At 40.4% G+C, this 20,624-nt stretch overlaps 2 protein-coding genes across 2 annotated transcripts; both read right to left on the reverse strand.

Annotated features, from left to right (window-relative positions):
* Positions 1-10,965: 10,965 nt before the first annotated feature.
* Positions 10,966-15,799, reverse strand: LOC115035769 (potassium channel subfamily K member 17-like). Its single transcript, XM_029493768.1, has 5 exons — positions 15,436-15,799; positions 14,351-14,465; positions 12,911-13,077; positions 12,596-12,764; positions 10,966-12,488 (listed from the first exon to the last, which is right to left on the reverse strand). Exons 1-5 carry the CDS (start codon positions 15,649-15,651, stop codon positions 12,238-12,240), a joined length of 918 nt encoding a protein of 305 aa, XP_029349628.1. The 5' UTR covers positions 15,652-15,799; the 3' UTR covers positions 10,966-12,237.
* A 780-nt stretch (positions 15,800-16,579) lies between these two features.
* LOC115036154 (potassium channel subfamily K member 16-like) lies at positions 16,580-18,451 on the reverse strand. The gene is made up of 5 exons (XM_029494292.1): positions 18,239-18,451; positions 17,650-17,764; positions 17,396-17,562; positions 17,019-17,187; positions 16,580-16,818 (listed from the first exon to the last, which is right to left on the reverse strand). Exons 1-5 carry the CDS (start codon positions 18,449-18,451, stop codon positions 16,580-16,582), a joined length of 903 nt encoding a protein of 300 aa, XP_029350152.1.
* Between the last annotated feature and the right edge of the window lie 2,173 nt (positions 18,452-20,624).

Genomic DNA, 20,624 nt, shown 5'->3' on the forward strand with positions numbered 1-20,624 from the left:
AGTTATCATGCACACAGGAGAAAAGACTAACACACTGATACACTGCTGCCGCAGGTGATGTACCTTTTTGGGTTAGTTTCATTTGTGATCCGATCTTTACCATTCAATATAAATTAAAGAACCAACAAAGTCGATTTTAAGGAATAACACACAAATTGTGTTACATTGTGTTGCATCAAAGATTCAGGACAGGTTGGTAAAGGATCTGAATCTCCCATTAACGCTAGTGAACTGGGGTCAGGAGTCCATTCACTGACAGCAGGTCAGAGCTGTGGGTCAGAGTTAGGCAAGGTTTAAAGCAATCAAGTAGTGCAATGGGGTCACAGAGGAGCCTGCTTGTCCCAATAAAACATCACAAACATGCCTGAAGTTCACCAAAGTGCATCTTGACATTCCCCAGATCTACTGAGAAAATATTTATGGATAGATGACAGGGTGAATTGTTTGAGAAGAACATGCGGCTCTATCTGGCACTGTATCCCAACATGAAAACATCACCGCAAAGATGAGGTGGGGTGGAGGGCACATCGTAATGTAGGGCTTTGCTATCTTTGCTGTCATTACTGAAGACACTACTGAAGGGGTAATGTCAGGATGAAGCTCAGCTGAATCATACACCAGAATAATAACCATAAACACCAAATAAAATCATTCACTGAAAAATGGTCCAAACCTCCTCCTGAATATCGTGAAGCTCTGTGACGCTGTTGTAACCAGAGATGAACTTGAGGACCCAAAAGAAGGAGACAGACTTGAAGCTGAAATTGTAAAAGAGAGGTTTTCTTTATTGTGAGCAGAGGAATGTGCTGATGAGGTAGAAGCAGGGTTCCGTGGACAGGCAGAGGTTTGGAGCGAAGTCTGGCGTCGAGGCTGGAGAAGCAGTCAGGCAGGAGGAACAAACCAGGAATCATACAATAGGATCAAATACTGTGGAGTGGATGAGCTTATGTCAGCCATGTGTGCAGGTGAATTCCTCCAGCAGCAGGGGAGTGTCATGCACACACACATCCAAAAGAAATACAAGAAAGTGAGGAACCATGGCTGAGGCCATGACGAATGCAGAGACTGGAATAGCTGCTTCTGAGGTTATTGCTGCCAAAGTAGGTATAAATACGATGTAAAAGCTAAAAATTCTACTTCTGTTTTTTGTGTTTGTAAATTATGACTAATTCATGCCGTACCCCAGCTCATTGGACAAATCAGGTATGTTTTTCTTCTCACTCTATAACATTTGATCATACGGATAGATAGAGAAAGTAAATGTAACAATGAAATTAGGAAAAAGCTTGAAACTTGCAGTACGGCATTTTTTCTATAAAATGTATTACCACATAAACAATGGCTGAAGAAACAATCATTTCTAGTTCGCAATATAGAATAGAGTTTTTAGTGAAATAGAGGCTGTAAAATCTAGTGTGTCCATATTATTTTGTTCGTTTAAAAGTGAATGTTGACTTTGATTAGTGGAGAAACGGAATCACTGTTGTGATTGTTGTGTGGATTAGCACATTGACAACATTTCTGGGCCAGCAAGATGTTTGACAGGTTCATTATGTTGGCAAACATAAGGACAGAGGTGTCCTCATGTAATACTGCTGAGGGAGTGCAATGCCAGCTGGCACTGACCTCTGACCTTAATGCAGGCAGCAGTGCAATTTTACAATCTCACTATCATTATTCCCATGACTATAAACAACTAATGCAGTAGGGGACAGCCGTGAAAAGATTTCAAAGATAACACGTGATAACAACTGGCGAGTTGTTCTGCCACTCACTGAGATGTGTTTATACACTACTCTTCCTGTTTGTTAAGTAATACCGTATGCCATCCTTTTGTAAAGGATTATTTTTAGCATGTTTTAATGCCTACAGTGATTTGATCATGTGGAACGACTGGAGAACTCCTTCCTAGTCCCATTGTTTTGTGTTTGTGTTTCATATTTTTCCGAGCTTCTCAAGGGGAAGGAAACCTGCACAATCAACCAACTAATGTAACTGTGGTCGGTGTTTGTTAGATTGAGTGGGAATCTGTATGTGTTCCCAGACATACAAATCACAGCACATGAAAAGACTTGTGCTCTTTTGCGTCCTTGGTTTATTAGCCTCCCATAATACTATGTAATACCAAGCAATAATCAGTGAAATTCTCTTTTATGCATGTTCAATTCTTATTGAAATACATTACCTACTGTTTGAATAGTTCGTTGTCATTTGTCACCAGTTTTCAAACAGCTTGTATTTTTGTCAAAGGATATTCCATATATATATTATTACATTATATCCATATATTCCATATCCAAACATTGTTGGTTCCCCTCCTTCTTCTTCACTCCTTTGCTCCACTGTGTATATTATCAGCTGCTTTTGAATACTTGTGTCATAGCTGAATAGGCACATTTAAGTATGTCATTATAGCCATTATACTCAGGTGAAGCTGCTGCACCAATTTCACTGTTTACTGATGCACCGCGGTGGAAGCAGAGCTCACCACGCAAATGCTGGATCCTCTAAATGATCACATGCTCAATGTGAAACTTAAAGAGCTCACTGTTGTAGTGCTAATGACTGTACTGCGCTGCAGCATATATAGTGAAACCAAGATTACTGGTCTGCAGATTTTTACTTTTTGTCTGGTCGACAAACAAGTTCTTGGCAGGATTTTGGCCCTGGGCTCTGCTGTTGTGCAACTATGTTGAATCCTTCTTCGCAGTGACAGCTTTTAATAAGACACTGAGAATGTGTCAGGCGCCATTTGGCAAAAAAAATCAACCAGACAGTCTCTGTTTTAGTGTAATTGGCAACATGACATTGGTGAGTCAAGGAGACCAATTCATTCTGAAATGTGAAAGTGCAGCTGATTTACTTTCTGTGCAAAGCAGTTTTTTGAGATAACTTTGGAAACAACAGCACAATCAGCATATATGTGCTAGATGGTGCATGACAGAGGAGACAGAAGCTTGGGAGCATAAATATTCATGCTCTTTATTGTATGTAATACAATTCAACACAATACATATAATACAGAGCCTGTATGTAAAGATGGATGCAGCTTGTGTGCTGTCATACACAGGTGGTCACTCCACTAAAAACTACAGGTCTTCGCATTTCACGGTCATGGCCATGTTTCAGCCATGGAGGTTGATGCTTGATAAGACCACTTACCAAATGTATTAATGTTAAAATGGTATCATTAACAATTGGCATCGCTGAACCCCCCAAAACTCACACCAAACGCCAAGAAGTGTCAAGACAGGATGATGTCAACAATGTTTGAAACACGGGTCACAGGAGGAAAACATTTTAGGCTAATGCTTGTTCAATTTCCTGAATAATTATAACTGTCTCAGTCATATAATTTATGGTGTCAGACTCCTGTTTCAAGTCTTCCAAAGAACACCATGTTTGTTTCTTAAATGGCGATTCAGAGGAAATTAGACTTTAAAATAGACAGGCCAAGGCTACTGTGTGACTGACACACTACCACTCAATTAGGATAGAATGCAGAGCAGGTCAGATCCAGCTATCACTCCTGGTTTCACGAAATCAAAATAGCACATTAGCAGCTTATGGCAGCAGATAGCTGGCATTAATACCTGATGATTTGTTCACCATAAGGCAGCTGGAGACATGATAACTGAAAAGATCAGTTTTGAAGTGAGAGGAATCTCAGCTAAAAGGCAGCAGCTCTTAAATCACAGGTGAGTTAAATTGTGACCAGTTGAAGGACAAACATTATGATTAAATAACAGAACACAAAAGGTCAGTTGTATGAAGTACCCTCAACAATGGAAATGCAGAATGGAAAATGATTGTGATTTCTCAAATGTGCTCTGTAGGAAAATTGGATAACGATAACGTTCTGTTCCTGACTGTGCGTTTCTAATATCACTATTTACCCATTTAATTTTTTTTCTCCTGATGTTAACAAGTCTCATCACGATTAGTTTGGCTAGGGTTAAGGTTCTGCAAACCTTTAATGCATTCATTGCCTGAAGTTTTGAACATTCCTTACCAAAGGGCAACTGAGTAGGGTTGAAATAGGCAAGCAGAACTGCTGAATAAACGCTACAGGTTGTTTATATTACTCCTCTCTTCTCATGCACAGGCTTGTTGGAGCTGCAGAAAGAGTATAAGCCAGAGAGGAAATGCTCTGGAATGAGCAAGGGCATGCCACTGACTGCTGGTTCAATATCTACTTCATGGTATATCAGTGACTTTACCAGATGAAATGTTCCACCAAACAAAAGATTAGTATTTCCAGTGAACAGGAGACATCAAGGTCCCAGAACGAGCTCACAGAAACAAACACCCTTCATGTTGTACTAGAGTTCAGAGTTTACCTCCATTATCTCAAACCTTTGCTCCAACATGTATATCATTTAATTGCAAGATTAGTGTTGCTGATTGCCGGAATAAATAAATAAACCATGTTGCCAACTCATTTGATAGCAATTTGAATAAAATGCATTCCAATGGAAAGATGAAATCACTCTCTATTTATCATGTAACATTTCTGACTTAAACTGATAATGCCAAAATTACACTTTCAATGCATGAGCAACACGATAGTGAAAAGATGAACAAGCTTTCATTCAACAATGAACATAATCAGCAGTTATAAATACAGTGATCTCTTTATTTCAGTCTCCTCAAGAGTCACAAATTTACAAGCCAGAGAGGAGTAAGTGTAAATCAGCGTGGAGACATCTTTTCACATTCTTGCCCTTTATGCTGTAATAGGAAAGAACACGTGAGGCCATAGCCTGATCAGATACGGCAGTTTTCAGGAGATTTTGAGCTTTTGAGCATGTTTACTTCTTTTCTCTTTTTTGACTTTTTGTGACTCACTGAACCCCTCTCTAGTTTGGTTCACGGTTAAGGGTTAGTAGATATGACATCAAAAAATAAATCAAGTAAGAATTTGGTGTGTTTTTCATGGCAGGCAAGTGTGAGGAACAGCTTAAAGCAGATAGCAAAACTTCACTCATCCGCTGACAGAATGGTATTGAAAAACAGCGCTCGTACGTCAGAGCATGAATGAGTCATGTGACATCAGTTCAGTCATGACGAGAAGAAAACAGTGATCTGTAGCTTTTGTGCTCTCAGACTTTCAGTAACTGAACAAGAATCAGCAACAGTGTGTCTTCTGTACTATTAGCTGCTCTTGATTTAATTCAGTTGCAAAGACGCAGTAAAACTGTTTGCTAGTGTTATAAAAATAAACCCTCACTGATAAATTTTTTATTGAATCACAAGCCTTTTGGCTCTTTCTGATAATCAGGGTGGGGATGGGAGCTCAGTCTGTTTGACATTGTCGTAAAGATTTGTCAGCATGTGTGAAGTGACTTTATGGTGCAAGAGGCCTGCCCACGACTTAATGCTATTACAAGGTCAGGTTTTTTTGTGTCTCACCATTTGTTTCACTCTTTCAGTGTGTATTTTCATTAAAAATCCCACAAGAACACACTGTTGCTCCATGCATGTGCTGTTTTAGCAGTTTTAGGGTTGGTTCAGTATGAAATCAGGCTGTACAGTAAAAGCTCGAATTAGTTATCTATCTAGCCCTCCTCTATATATCTTGCTTTAAAACTTTTAGCTTCAGAAGGTTTTTATCAAAAATCTCCCAGTGTGTTAGAGAACAGGAAACTTTGAGAAAGAATAAACCTACCCATGTGCATAATGTATGCAGGATCAGTGGATTCAGGACTCTTAAATTGAGAAAATTATTCGAAACGTTCAAATTTTAATACGAAATTTGTAAGTGATTCTTGATATCATTTTTATAAATCTTTGGTTGTGAGGTGTTGATTGCAAAAACGGATAATATAAATGTGTGTTCTTACGTCTAGTTGTGGTTATTCGACAGTTTGTGCTTCACACATAGTGATCAAACACAGACATGCAAACATACTCAGAGGTTCACATGGACAAAACAAACTCAGATTGACACACTAAGCACACAGACTCAGACAAAAGTAATTTTTGTGCCCACATCGCAAGGCCTTTAAGTGACATTGAAACCCTGTGGTTGTCTGTGTTATCAGGGATTGTGTAAACAGACCACTGTTTCAGCTTCAATCACCCAGAAAGCGCTTAAATGTATTGTTGTTGCCTAACAGGTCAAGCCAAGTTCAACTTTTATTATCCGGAATGTCTAAGTTATAGTCAAAAACATGTCACTGGGATTGGTACAACATGCAGTTACATAAAAACTTGGGTTGTTAAACGATTAAAAAAGTGATTAATCACAGGCTAGCTGTGGATTAATCACTATCAATCATCATTCCTAAATATGACTGATAAATTCACATGTTCAATGTGTTTTGTTGGAATAGAAGGATAAATGACTGGTGGTGGTTTGTTACGGTTGCTTTTTTTTTTTCATGATAAAGCCAAAAGAAGAAATATTGCTCTTTTTTGACTAAATATTGGATGGCTGGATTGACTGAAACTTCACAGCAGGCTTTTTGGTTATATCAGTAATGTAAAGAAGTTCTCACCTCTGGATCTTGATTAGGGAATGAAAAAAAAAATACTCAACCTTGCCTTTTAGATTTATTTCAAATGAAGAAACCAAATCGAAAAAAGCGTAACAGGCTTCAGGGAACACAATGGTGACACATTGGTGGTAAAGCAGATTATTGATGTTAGTGATCCCCTGATTGGAACTCCTTTGAGGTTAAGTCTTGAGCTTTGAGTGAAATGTCTTAAAAACTGAAGGACGGATGAAGTCTGTGACATGAAGTTATACCTCCCCAGGGGTAGACTGGAAGCTTCTTGGTCATCCCCCAACTTTTCATCTGGAGACTTTGTCTGTTAAATAGTTACAACTAAAGAATATTGTCTTTAACAATCGATGTTCGATGTTTAGATGAGTTGTTTGGTTTGTAAAATGACTGAAAATAGTATTATCTTATATATCCCAATATCCAAAATCCCCAAAGTATTAATTCAAATTGATTAAAAGAAAAACAAAACAAAACAGAAGATGATGTAAAACAGAGACATTTGAAAATTAGGGGAATCAAAATATCTAGACCTGGTGAATGCCTGTCTTAAAAAAAAAACAACAAAAAACCAAAGACTATTAATTCATGAGAAAATGCCAAAATACCTCTATTACATTTATTAATACATTTGTTACTTCATCAGCCCCGGCTTTACTTCATGTTTTGTGGCGATACACACAATTGGTATGTTAACACACTAAACTGAGAAGGTTTGCTCTGTAAACACCGGCGGTCAAACATCCGGATGTGAAAAGTGCAGTAATGAGCATGTTAGCATTTTGCTCAAAGCTCGGCAGTATGTTAATACAACGTCACAGCTGCTTCCTGCTCCAGACTGGTGTTGTTAACATTTGAAGTATATTTGTTCTTGGTGCGTATATTAAAGGTCTCTGCTGGTAGGTGGGAGATTTCCTGTAAAGGAAATTGTTATGGAGCACATGAGTGTGACATTAAAGTAAGTGTGGAAAGAAAAGCTGCTCCTTCTGACTACCTGAGGTCCAAGTTGATACATAATGTTGCCAGAATGTGCTCACACAGTAAAATCCAGAGTTTCTGTGGGGGGAAACAGCTGGAAGGCGGCACTTCTGCACTGTATGGCTGCATTTGACCTCATCCTGTAGACATGCTCACATGTTTTGGTATGAGTGCGTTGTTAATGAGTACTCAGGCGAAGGTGGACATGTGCAGTTTTTTGGGCAGCTCACCAAGGCCTTGAATCATTATCTCTCTGCTCTGCTGCTATGAGTTTGACAGTTTTAGCGTGGCCTTGCAGATTGGTCCACTCTGTTTGCTTGGCGGAGGATCGGCTGGCTTATTTGCTGGCAAACATCCTGTTGTGTTGGTGATGGCATGTTTTGCAAAGATCCTTCTGTAGGAACGCTAACATACGAACAGAGTGGTGATGATGTCACATGTCAGTGGCCCGCCCTCCCACCAGACAAGCACGTGCAAGAAGATGCACATCCAGCTTTCCACTGACTTAGCAGGCACCTTGGTTTCATTGTTTAGCCTACCTCCTCAAATCCTGAAGACCACGGCTGCAGGTGACCCGAGGGCGTGGCGGAACAGTCTGTGATACAAGGAAGGAAATATCTGATTTCAGAGTTCTCTTCCTTTTCTGACTCAGAGATTCAAACCTTCTGTTCTGTTTTGCCCTCATCTTATCTGTCATGCCACCTTCTCTGGCTGTATCTTTGCGTTCTAGTGTGTGGTAGCCCCTGCTTACTATTACTTATTCAGCACAAGCCTATCTGTTCATGTGCCTAATCACTGTAGTTGTGGGCTTGTGTGAAGCTCAGCTGATACCTTCCGACAGAAGGTAAACAAGGAGGCTGATCAGTTCCAGAACTGCACAAAAACACAGGATTTAAGTTGTGAGTCACATGTGGGGGAGGGTAAGGAGGGCTAACTCACAGCAGTAACTGTGTCACCGAAGGAGGGACCTGGGTGAGAGACAGAAAGTCATGCACACAGGACTTTGGAGGCAGGATGTGCACGTTGTCCTCCCATTGGCTCAGGACAGGGAGTTCAGGTCCAATGAGTGGGATGGAAGGAGACACGCATAAAGCAAACATATCAGATGACTTGTTCTAAAGTCAAATGTGAAAGAGCAATCAAATATAAGTGCAATAAAGACCTGAATTAGTACTTCTCTTTAATGACTAGTCCAGCAACACTTCCAGACCTATGCCTCCTTACCGAGGACAACCACGGGCTGAGGAAGTTTTTGGGTTGGTCCGTCGATCCATTCTTCTGTCCTTCCATCACATTCTGTCAACAGATTTTACACAAACTTTCTCGTGGATTTGAAGATGATCTGATTAGATTTTGGTGGTCAAAGGTCACAAGGCACCTTACACCACACCTCAAGAATTCGTGAGCCAACCACGACATAGTAAATGGAATTAACAAGTCTGGACAGACATGGATATGGGCTTCAGCTTCACTGGTTGGCTGAGGCAAACAACTGGGAGCTGGTAGCACTGGGCATCGCATGCACAATTAAACTTGATTTTGAACAACAAGATTTTGAATTCTCTAAGAATCGGCAGTCATATTTTATCTGCACTCCCAGGTTAGCTTTATCTCCCATTGTTATCTCGAGCCAGCATTTTTTTCTTTTATCAGCATGACCAGAGCAGATGCTATGCCTGTCAATGATTAATGAGCAGAGAAATTAAACTGCTGTGATGAAGCTGGCTGGAAGAAACCAAACGCTATAAGAATTATATCACTTCTGTCTCTGCCACACCCTCACTCCTACCACTAACACTAACTCTTAAAGCCAGCAGTTAAGATACATCCTCAGCACATGACACATGAGTAAAAACAGGCCTAAATCACTAATTCTTTAACACATAGTATAATATTTGTTTAAAATAATTTGTCAGTCATATGTTAAGTCTGCACAACGTTTTAACTGCTGGGCATGTGTGTGCTTTAAACAAAGGCAATATGTTAAATATCTCACCGGAATAAGTAGAACAGGATTCAATCAGTGAAACACAAGATGATTAAGGCACACTCACATGATGAATATTTGATTGAAGCATTTCCTGCGTGTGCTGAGCAGATACAGACAGACTGTGGTGTGTGTGCGGTATGCACATATAGAGACTTGTGCTGTGTCATGTGATGTGGAACACATGTTTGTCATGTGTATTAATCCATCTGCATTCTTATCATGTTGAGCGTTGTATCCAGGCTAAACCTGGACCAGAAAAGGTCTGTGCATCTTTTGATGACTCTGTGTGTGTATGTGCAGAATGGCACAACACATATTTGGAAATTGAAAGAGATGCTTACGAAAGGTTACATATCACAGACACACTTAACATGTTAATTGTTATGGAAGCTGAAAGTTGCTGTCACTCCATGTACTGGAAGATTATATTTTTCAGCACTAAACACGTTAGTGTTTACTCATTTTGGGATTACATATTTTAGACATACACATATACCCACACAGACTCAAATTCAAGATGATGAAAAAAAAAAAAAGGCTCACTGATGTGATTTTAGAATCGACAGTAATTCGCCATTCATTTCTTTGGCGTGTTATTTTTGGACCAAATAAAAGCATGGTTCTGGTTAGGTTTAGGCAGCTAAATCCATGTGGTCAAGGGTAGATAATAATCATGCTTGTGGTTAAGCATGGAAATATCTCCCTGGTAAGTGAAACTAAAACTGCTGCAGCTGTTGACTCACTCACGAGCCACCTAACCCTTACCTCTACTCATCCTCGCTTTACAGTGTGTGGCTGTCACACTCTTCTCTGTATTGCTGTTTCCGGGGGGCTTAAGATTCAATTAGTTAGCAGACGGTTTAGTTGTGAGGTCCAGAGAGTTTCCTCTGACTTCCATCAGGCAATATTAAACTTTTTTTTTTTTTGAAAGAACATAGCATATAGGGTCATGGAAAAATCTCTGAGGTTTGACTTGAATTCTGCCTTCTATAGGGGAGATGATGACTATGAGGGTGCAGCTGAAATCCAAAGAACACACATAGTCGGTGCTGCTTCTCTGTGGACAGGAGCACTGGGCACTGGTTTCCTCACACATACTGAGTCCTCATTGAACCGTGGCCAAACAGGCATGTGACATTTTATTGTACAACGGTCAAACTCCTGTCACTCTCACTCCATTTCCCTTCCATCCCTCCATATTATCCACAGAGAGAGAGAAGCCTTTTAACTGCCTTCCTCTGTCTGGAATTTTACACTTTCCCTCCTTTTAATACTTTTCACTGACATTGCTTCTCTTGTCTTGCTCTCTCATTTTCCGCTCTCTTCCGTCCTGCGTCCTCCGTCTGTCTTTGCCATTCACTCCTCCTCAGTGCTGCCTGACTTCCTCTGTGATTTATGATCGCCAACAGACGTTTGTACCTTTGCCTGCTCCTATATCCTGCACTGCACTCTTCTACTTTGGTCAAGAGACAACACAGCGGAAACAAACAATCACCACACACATTTATTTAATGGCATTAAAGTTACAAGAAATGACATCAAACACATGTTCCTTTATTGCAGAATTTTCCTCTCATTTCAGCTGAAGTGTAGGACTTTTCTATGAGTATGTGTTCAGTTTTCTGTGATTACCACCCGGTGTATTTGCTGCTCTGCCGTTGGTTTGAATGGTTATGTTTTCCCCGTGTAGGTACAGTAGCACCACTTAGTGGCTATAAAACTAACTTCAGCATAAATGAGCGGCACAAACGAGCCACACTCTACTGATACAAAATAAAAATATTAATATATGTTCAGTTGTAATAATATTTTGATGTCTTTCACACAACATTAAAGAGAATATTTGAAGAGAATATTTGAAGAGAATAATAAGAGAATATATTAACGCTAAATATTGAGCAGGGGATCTAATGCTATGAATTTTTTCAGTTTAGTTTTTTTTTTTAATTGAATCTTTTTTTCCCCCACTCACTAAAACTAAAACTGGATCTTTCCAGTATCTAATTTATTATATAGATATTGCAGCATTGATATGATTCTGGGATGAAATGAAATGAAAGGTTCAACACTTATTACGTACAATTTTTTCTTAACTCATTTAGCTTTCACCAGTTATTAAAATGTTTATAAAAACTTCAATCTCCCTACAAAAATATGTTAATAATACATCTCTGTTTCCATGTTGATGAATGACGAATGAGGGGATTTTAAAAACTTTGATAACCCAAACGCTCCCATGATGCTAGTATAATATTTCATTTATATTATGCCAAGTAAATGTGATTATTTACATGCATCTTTTAATTGACTGTGATTTTCATTGTCGACATTTTGTACCGTACACACTGAGAGGCCAAAGAGCAACACGCTGCACTTCTCTAATGACGACTGACGTAGACAGATATATGGGACAAAGTTTTATCTGAGTGTCCTTCCGCAGACTAATCTTTTTCCTTTTTAACTAGACAGATTAACGAGAGCCACTTGTTTACAGTTTGGAAAAAGTATGTGGGGGTTGTTTACTGTCAAACAAACAAACCTGACTCAACAAAAATGAGTCAATATTGTAGCTGCACCTAAAAGGGAGCAGGGTCAAATCAGACCAAGCGTAGCACGGACACATTTTTAAATCATGACAGATGCTCAGCCTTGAAAGTAACACACACATGCACACACACTTTGTAATCTTCCATAATTTTTGCCTGTTTCCCATCTCTTAATGTCATTTGGTGATTTGGTCAAAGCGTCACCTGATTTTGTAGATTACTGAGTTGCTGAAGGCCTCTTGATCTCATCTTCATCCTCCATTTGTGTGTCAGGGTTGTCAATCTCTGCGTTGCCGGACTCTTCCTCCATCTTTTGTCCACTCCACCAGAGTTTGAAGTGGGTGTTGAGCCGCTCCAGGATGTCAATGGAGTGGTTAATAAGCAGGGCCAGCCAGGCCAGCCCGAAAAAGATCCATGAGGCCATAAGGATGCTGTACCACTCTGGGTATACTTTATCTGGGTCACTGTCTGTAAAAGAGGGGGGGCATTTCATGCATAATTCAAAATGCAGTAAAGGTACGTGAAAGAAAATAAAAGGACATGGTCTTCATCTCCAGCTTATGACAACTCTGTACCTGCCACAAAATCTCCAAAGCCGATGGTGCTGAGTGTGATGAAGCAGTAGTAGATGGCCTGAGAGTAGGTCCAGCCTTCATGTAGTTGAAACACAATCATTGGAACAATGAAGAACAGAACTGTTCCAGACAGGTAAGACACCAGATGGACAAAGAAACGGGTACACTTCTGCAGTGAGATGTGGAAGAAAGCGCTGATGTTAGCCATGCTTAGTTAAGTGTGTAACACAAACATTGTTAGAGCGCTCTTAAACATACTTATACTTACTCATAGTTAAAATATCAGACTTCAAGATTAAAGAGATATCTCCTCACCCTTCTCCCGGTCTTCCCCTCAAGGAAGTCAGAAATGTTCCGCTCTATTACGAGCATGTACTTGCCCACCCTGTTGAGCACCACCATGTTGAGTGGGATCCCAAACAGAGCGAAGAACACGCAGAAGATCTGTCCGGCTGTAGAGCTTGGACTTATGTTCCCATAACCTGCAAAACTCTAAGTTAGCACCTCACCTCATGGCAGTGGAAGGAGAAGAAACGTGAAACTGAGGCGACCTGTTGCTCAGGTAGATTTGTTTGTTAAAATAATAAAATCAGTAATACTACATTCAACTAAATAATAATTACGAATAAACTATTTAGTTGATTATTCTTTTATAGTATATAGTTTACAGGACCGGTGGAGAGAAAATGAAGGAGAGACGCAGTAAAAATCCCAGCCAGCCTGGGGATGCTGCTCTTCACTGTTAGCATGTTAAACCCTCAGCCACAGGAACAGCCCATAAAATATTTAATGTAATAAAACTTTCCAGGACATGAATTCATTTCTTTGGAATCCAGTATATTTTCCATTTTCTATTTCATAATTTTATTGTCTATGCAAGGACATTTTATTTTCCTTCATTTGAAAATATATTATTTTGATTCCTATTCTCATTCAGATTTTCCCTATTTGGGGTCACCACAGCAAGTCAGACTTACATGACTGATTTGACTATAGTTTTTTACCTCGGACGCTCTTCCTGCTGCAACCCTCTCCATTTATCTGGGCTTGGGACCAGCACAAACCCACCACTGGTTTGCCAGGTAGGTGGGGTTTGAACCCAGGGCCTCTGCTTGCAAAGCAAGCGCTCTATGGTTCAGCTTCGTCCCCGGGCTTGTCTTACACAGTTTATGATATAAATTGGTCAATGGTTTGAAAACTCAAAAGTAAAATCCAGTTCCCATTACTTCAGATCAAGATTAAAATTGCTTGTTTCTGTTGACTACATTAAATCCCATCATTTTATGATTGCATGAACTGTCGTATTAGCTTAAAATGTTTAAAACTCCCATAATGTAGAAAATCAGGTGCAGGTTCTTTATTAATGCCCTAAAAGTATCAAAGGACCTGAGCCTGCTTTAGGAAACTGAGCCCTAACCAGCTGTCAGGACTTTTGGAACGTGATGCCAAAACTACGCAGTCATGCTCTCAGTCATGCCTAAAGCCCCGCCCACCTGGACATATCATTCATCTTTCTAAGATTTGGTTTCTCTGAGTGTACCTGAAATCTGCTTTGATTTTACTGCGCCACTCAGAAAGCAGACACGTGAGTCAAATAATTTAAGGGTGTTGGATGAGCCAATCAGAAAACAGACTCAGATCCTCTTGTCTAATTGGCTGACTGAGCAGCTGTTACCAGAGGTTCAGATAGAACTATGCTCAGATATATATTCTTATGATACCAAAACACATTTTAAAGACCTGCTTATGCCTAACCTATAGTTGTCACCACAGTTGCAGCAAACACAGCTGAGCTTGTGAATTTCCAGAAGCCATCGGTGGTGTTGTTGCCCTTCAAACTTAGGCCTGCCTTTGATGCATCTTGAACAACCTGAAAAAATTACAATACATATATACATATATGATTTTATCATATTATATTCAAAGGAAGACAAATAGAACAATGGCACAGACTTGGATCAGACCCACAATTATGCAACTGTTGTACATATTGACCCTCAAGAGACCTCGGATCATGCAGGTCAATACATTAAACCTGTCAGCATGTCACACAGACACTCAGTTACATCACCACAGCGGAAAATTCCACCTTAGATATATGCAACAATGGGATACTGCTGCTTTGTCATCACAGTTTTTAGATTCATCAGCTACCATGCAGCCTCCTGATCCCACACAGGTGTAGTAAAAGTACTTTAGATGTCTTCAAGCCATCTTTTTGTCTACTGAGCTGCTGCCTTTAAAGCTTCTTGGGATTTCAGAGCTACCTCAAGGCGGATCTGGTCATATTACTTGGCTGGTTTATTAGTGTGCAGCATAACAGGGTTGTCTGTGAGATTTATTTCAAGGTTTAAATGTAAAAACACTTAGTAGTTTCCGAGGGGGAGATCATACAACCTGGAGCTGTGCTCAGGAAGGTTACACAGGCAAAGTAGTGTTGACTGAAAGGCTGCAGAAGCTAATATTTGCATGGAAGAAGATGCCCCTCTGCCACATAAACACCAAATTAGGCTGTTTTGTTTTCAGAGCATTGGGCTGTTAAATGAAATCTCGTTGGATGCATCAACAGAAATACACCACACATCCGTACAGTGATTGACTGAAGAAAATCTGCTGCGGCAACCCCCCAGTGATCCAGTAAATTAAAACACAAAGCTACATCATGTGAGACCAATGGGCAGCTCTGCTGAAGAATTCCTCATTGAGAAGTGTAAACATAAAAAAAAAAAAGGAGTAGGATTGGTTTTAGAAACTGTGACTGGAACACTCCCCTCACATTTCAGTGTTGACGTTCCCCCATCCAAAGGATACAATGTGCAGCTGTGTCGGCTGAGCCTCACCTGAGCCACTGCCTCCAGGCCGTCTTGGTTCAGACAGGTGTATCTCATAAGCAGATTTTTTTTGTTCGATAGTAAAAGACTGATGTCCTTTTCTCTGAGGTCTCCTTCCAACTTCCAGAAAATCACCCCGCCGATCAGCACGTAGATGATGTAAATCACCCCGAGCATGAGGATGGAAGGCACCCGGGCCAAGCTGAAAATTTCCTTCATTCCCATTTTGGATCTGCTGCAGGATTTTTCCAGATGACTTGAAGAGCTCACTCTCTACAGCCGGGAACGGCAAGGAGTGAATGTTTACCTGCTTGGCTTGATGTCTTTTCTTGCACTTCAGGTAAATCAAACTCCATCTGAGCTACTGTTTGAATCACTCCTATGGCCTCTTATGCAAATCTGGTAACATGACAAAAGAGAGACACCAGCGAACACTGAGCTGTAAATGGAGTCTGCAAAAAAAAATAAAAAAAAAAATCACCCATTGTCGATGAAGTCATGAAGTTTACCCAGACAAGATCAGCTGCAGCAGTTTGTAGTTGTAAGATTTCAGTTTCAGTCATCTTTACATCTTTTGGTTAAATTAAGTGACTATATTCCAAAAACACCCTGACAGATAAAATCATAGGTCATCATGGACCAGTCCTGTTTGCTCTCACATCAACCTACTGATTAATGAGTTTGTTTAAGATACCTCTCCTGCTCCATTCACTGAACCACCATTACACAGACACGTCAACGCACACGCAAAACATACACATATAAACATTTTATAATAAATACATAAAAAAAAAAAGCACTAAAGCATCGTTTAGCATCGTCTGTTCTATACCTGAGGAAAGAAAGACATTAGAGGGTGCCTACCTGAAGTAATAGCTGATCATACATCCTGACTTTGTCAAACTGCTAACAGTAACTTTTTCAGAAATATGAAATAATAGTTAAGCAATTTGTCAGGAATCAAAATTAACAGGAGTAGTCTGAAATAAAAGCAGTGCCGCGCACAACTGAGAATAATAAAAGTGGACATGATGTGTAAAGTCAAATGAAACATCTCTATATTTTAAAATACAGTTACACTTGTGTTTTGTCTGCCTCTTCCGCTTTGGTCATGGTTGGAAATTTTGACCTTCACTTTCTTTGCAATCACATTCTATATATTCTCCATATTTGATGTTTTCTCTGATCTGCCCTTTGACCCGGATGACACATCTTCCGACACGTCTTCTTCCGCTTCTTGTGTCTTTAGGCCTGGGTAAGTCAGGACGGCCACAATTTCTATTACTCTAGCTGCCATGTTGAGGATGAGGGCAAGCCAAGCAAGAGCGAATATGATCCATATTCCTGCAAGGCTTCGGTACAGAGCGATGTACTCTTTGTCCGGGTCAGTCCCTAAAACAATTGACATTACTTTGTTAGAAGATGTGAAGCCCGGGGCAGTTACGCTAGTGCTCTTTCAATTTGTATAATGACAAAATACAGATTGTATTAAAGCAAAAAAAAAAAAAAAAAAAAAAAGAGTTTTATTTAACACAGCTGACTGCTGGGATCTTTCCATCACATTAGTTCTTGTTTGCTCTCTTTCTACTCACCCACGACATAATCTCCAAAACCAATAGTGCTGAGGGTAATGAAGGCGAAATAGAAGCCCTCACTGAATGTCCAGCCTTCCACATAACTGAAGAGCAGAGGAGGGATGACCAAAAACAGCAGGCTGCCACTGATGAAGAATAAGCTCACTGCCAGAGTCTCAACAGTTTGCTGGGAAACAAACATAAGTTCAACCATATCAAGGTTGCGTTGTAGGCAAGAACTCAACTTGGTGGTAGCTCGCCTGTCTGATTTAACAGTTTTTCTGGCGTAATGAGTGGAAGACAAGCTTTTTACAAGCCATGCAAAGCAAAGTAAAGGTAAGAAGGTAACAAACCTGTTTTAGAGTTTAACCGTCATGTGAAAAGGAGCCACGTACCTTGTAAGGAAGGACTGAGACCATCCCCCTCTTGAGTCGACCCAGGTGGACAGTGAGACACTTCCCAGCCTGTTTGAGAAAGGCTAGGTTCAGTGGGATCCCACAGAGTGCGTAAAAAACACAAAACACCTGGCCAGACATGGTGCTCGGGGAGAGGTTACCATAACCTGTGAAGCAGATGACGATATGTAGTCAGCAGTGTAATCCACCTCAAAAATCAACAGTTAAAAGTGGAAATATTCGAGAGCGCTCACCTATAGTTGTGACTACCGTGCCTGCGAAAAAGAAGGAGCTGCTGAAATCCCAGTTACTGGGGTTTGTTGAGTTTCCTGAAGGATTCACCCCCTTTTCCCAGGCATCCAAAATCACCTGTACACACACAGACACACACAGCAAACTGTTAAAATAAACGCACACTCACTCGCTTTGACATTCGAACATTCAAAAAATGGAAGTGGACCCATTCACTTCACTAATGCTAACACTGAAGTACTCCAATTGCATTATGTATTTTGAATACTGAGACATTGATTTATGGGTCAGACAATTTATTGTTGGGTGCCTAGCCTAATCACATAAAACCTAATAATAAAATTGATCTTTCAATTTCTCCGTATTTGATTTGAGCTCAGCATATTGCCTTTTGCCAAACATCACCAAACTGACCTTATACATTTTAGTATATATCACTATTAAACAAGCTGAGAAATTTGGTGTGACTCAACAAAACCTGCAGTTGCCATTTATTTTAAAAGTGAATTTCTGCTGTTATGTATCAAGAAATCTCCGAAACAATAATAAACCATAGATTCCATTAAATCTGCGAAGAATCCCATGGAAAACCTTTACAAATTTCTCCAAGGCTGGTCCATCTAGGCAGGTATAATTAGCCAAGAAATTCAACTTCTCCAGCTGGAAGTGGTTACGGCTGTTGCTCTCGGCCTCTCGCTCCAGTATCTGGAAGATTATGGCCCCGACCAGCAGGTACATGAAGTGGGCCAGAGTCAGAATTGCTGTCCAGCTCACTTTGATCCGGTCCAACTGAAAACTCGCCATCAACCTCCCCAAACACCATAAAAGGCAAAAATGTAGGTGTTCACACTCAGAATATGGTTTAGTCACTTCAGCAAGGACCAGCAATCCAACACATACATCTCGTGTATTGTTCCTCAAAGAAAACATCCATCACTGCAGAGTTCCTATTTTTCAAATGGAAAGAATAGGAAAAAGTGAAACAAAAATGCATTCGTAAAAGCAAAGTCAGCTTTACATCGCAGCAACATGAAGAATGGTGGATGTTTGGTGGAGCTGTATCTTGGGGTGACATTTGCTGGTAAGGTAAACTTCCCCCCATATTGCTCTTACTCTGATTGGACGGATTGCCATAGATGTTGGGCACTGATTTATGGGTTGCTTGGGTAACGATCAAACTCCTCTTTGCCATTAGCATGACATCTGTACACATGCACACAGGTTCATCTGTTTACACTAATAAGGAAGTGGTGGCAGCATCTTGTCAGCAGAACAAAAGTTAATATTTTACCTGACCGATGTTGATTTTCCCGAGTACCCTCCTTTATGGAGTCTTTCAATAGGTCTCTGCTTTGTGGGGCCAAATTTTACTCTCCGAGCTGGAAACCTGAGAAAAGTGCAGTTCAACCACAAACTATTGGATTCCCGATGTCAACATACTTCACAGAAATTGCTGTCAAAATAACAATGATTGGTGCCCACCATTTGAGACATGGCAAGGGAGATAAATTTAACTTAATTAAATCCCGACACTTTAAAACCTCATAATTTTGAAAGCTCAATTTCTCCAAGGATGTCTGCTAGAACAATCATCAGAAGCTTCACAGTACATTGAGAAGCCGGGCAAGTTTATGGTGAAGTGGAGAGGAAGGAGATGACATTTTGGAGAGGTGTGGCAAGCCCAGCTTGGTCGTGGGCCATAAACCAACAAGTTGAAAGATGCCTCAAGATAGAAACAAATTGAGTTCTATGGTTTCACTGTTTGTATAAGACTGAAACTATATATATATACATACAGCTGTAATGATCGTCATCATTTTTGGAGAAATTCTCAGACCTGCTTTGGTAGATTGGGTTCCCACTCGCTATTTTCTACCTAATAGAATTTAAAAACCCTCCTGTTGAGCTTTCATCAGTGTAGAGAGCAGATCGGAGAAACTTTAGGACGACCTGTAATTCCTATGCGAGTGTCAGTGTCATGGTCATGTTTGGATATTCTTTGAGTTGAGTTTCCTAGTTTTTTTGTAAATACCCATCTCTTTCCTCATTTCGGACATGTCACTTTCTGTCCACTTCCTGTGTTTCCACTCCTCCAATTACATGCTCTGAGCTAATGTGTTTCACGGCCTCAATGACAAAGAACAGATATCCCATACCCTGTCATTTCTGAGAGCTATTGAAATATTTGCAAAGCGAGATCTTTGGGGAAAGCTTATCAGCTGGTGAGGATAAGGGAGAGGGAGAAGACTGCCTCTAATACAAACCGAGGCCAATATGAATATTTGTCTGTGTATTTTGGTCTGACAAAAGCCCAAGTGGTCTGCCAGGCCCTCATCAATGAGGCCTTTTGTGGAGTTTCTCGGATCCTGAGTCATTCTTGGGATCTAGCTTTTGTTAGTGTTGTCTCTAAAGGGCCCACTCCTACTAAGTATAAACAGGTCCAGCAATTCCTTCACTTCTTCAACGTCCATAGGATGTTTATCTCCGCTTCATTAGCATCCTTGCCTTCTCGCATGCACTGAGTTTGACCAAAACATTTTTAGTGGTATTCTCAGGCAAACCAGGCCTTTCAGACATTGATATAGTGCTTCACACCCACTGCTTCGGACCTGCACACCTTTTTGGATGGGACGCTCCTCTTAAAGATAGACAGCAGGCTTCACCTTTATGCTCCCATTTCCCAGAGGCTGGATAGATAGGGAAGCACTGCTGTCATGATCCCAGTTGGCTTCACTTCAAAATGGCCATTTGTTCCTTGGTCATTCATTCATTCATTCGCTGAACACACTCCTCCTGCTCTTCTGTGATTCAGGAGTAAAACAAACAATTTTTGAACTCAGAGATGCTTCTGGTGCCCGTCATGGAGACGCAGGTCGGCGTGTATGATGTAGTCCATCCTGCCTGTGCCGGATATAAAAGATGCCCTACTCCTGGGTTTTTGTGCCCCCTTCCTGCTCTCTGTTGCCATGGGGCTGAC

The sequence above is a fragment of the Echeneis naucrates genome, chromosome 22, assembly GCF_900963305.1.
Source record: "Echeneis naucrates chromosome 22, fEcheNa1.1, whole genome shotgun sequence".
Classification (NCBI taxonomy): Eukaryota; Metazoa; Chordata; class Actinopteri; order Carangiformes; family Echeneidae; genus Echeneis; species Echeneis naucrates.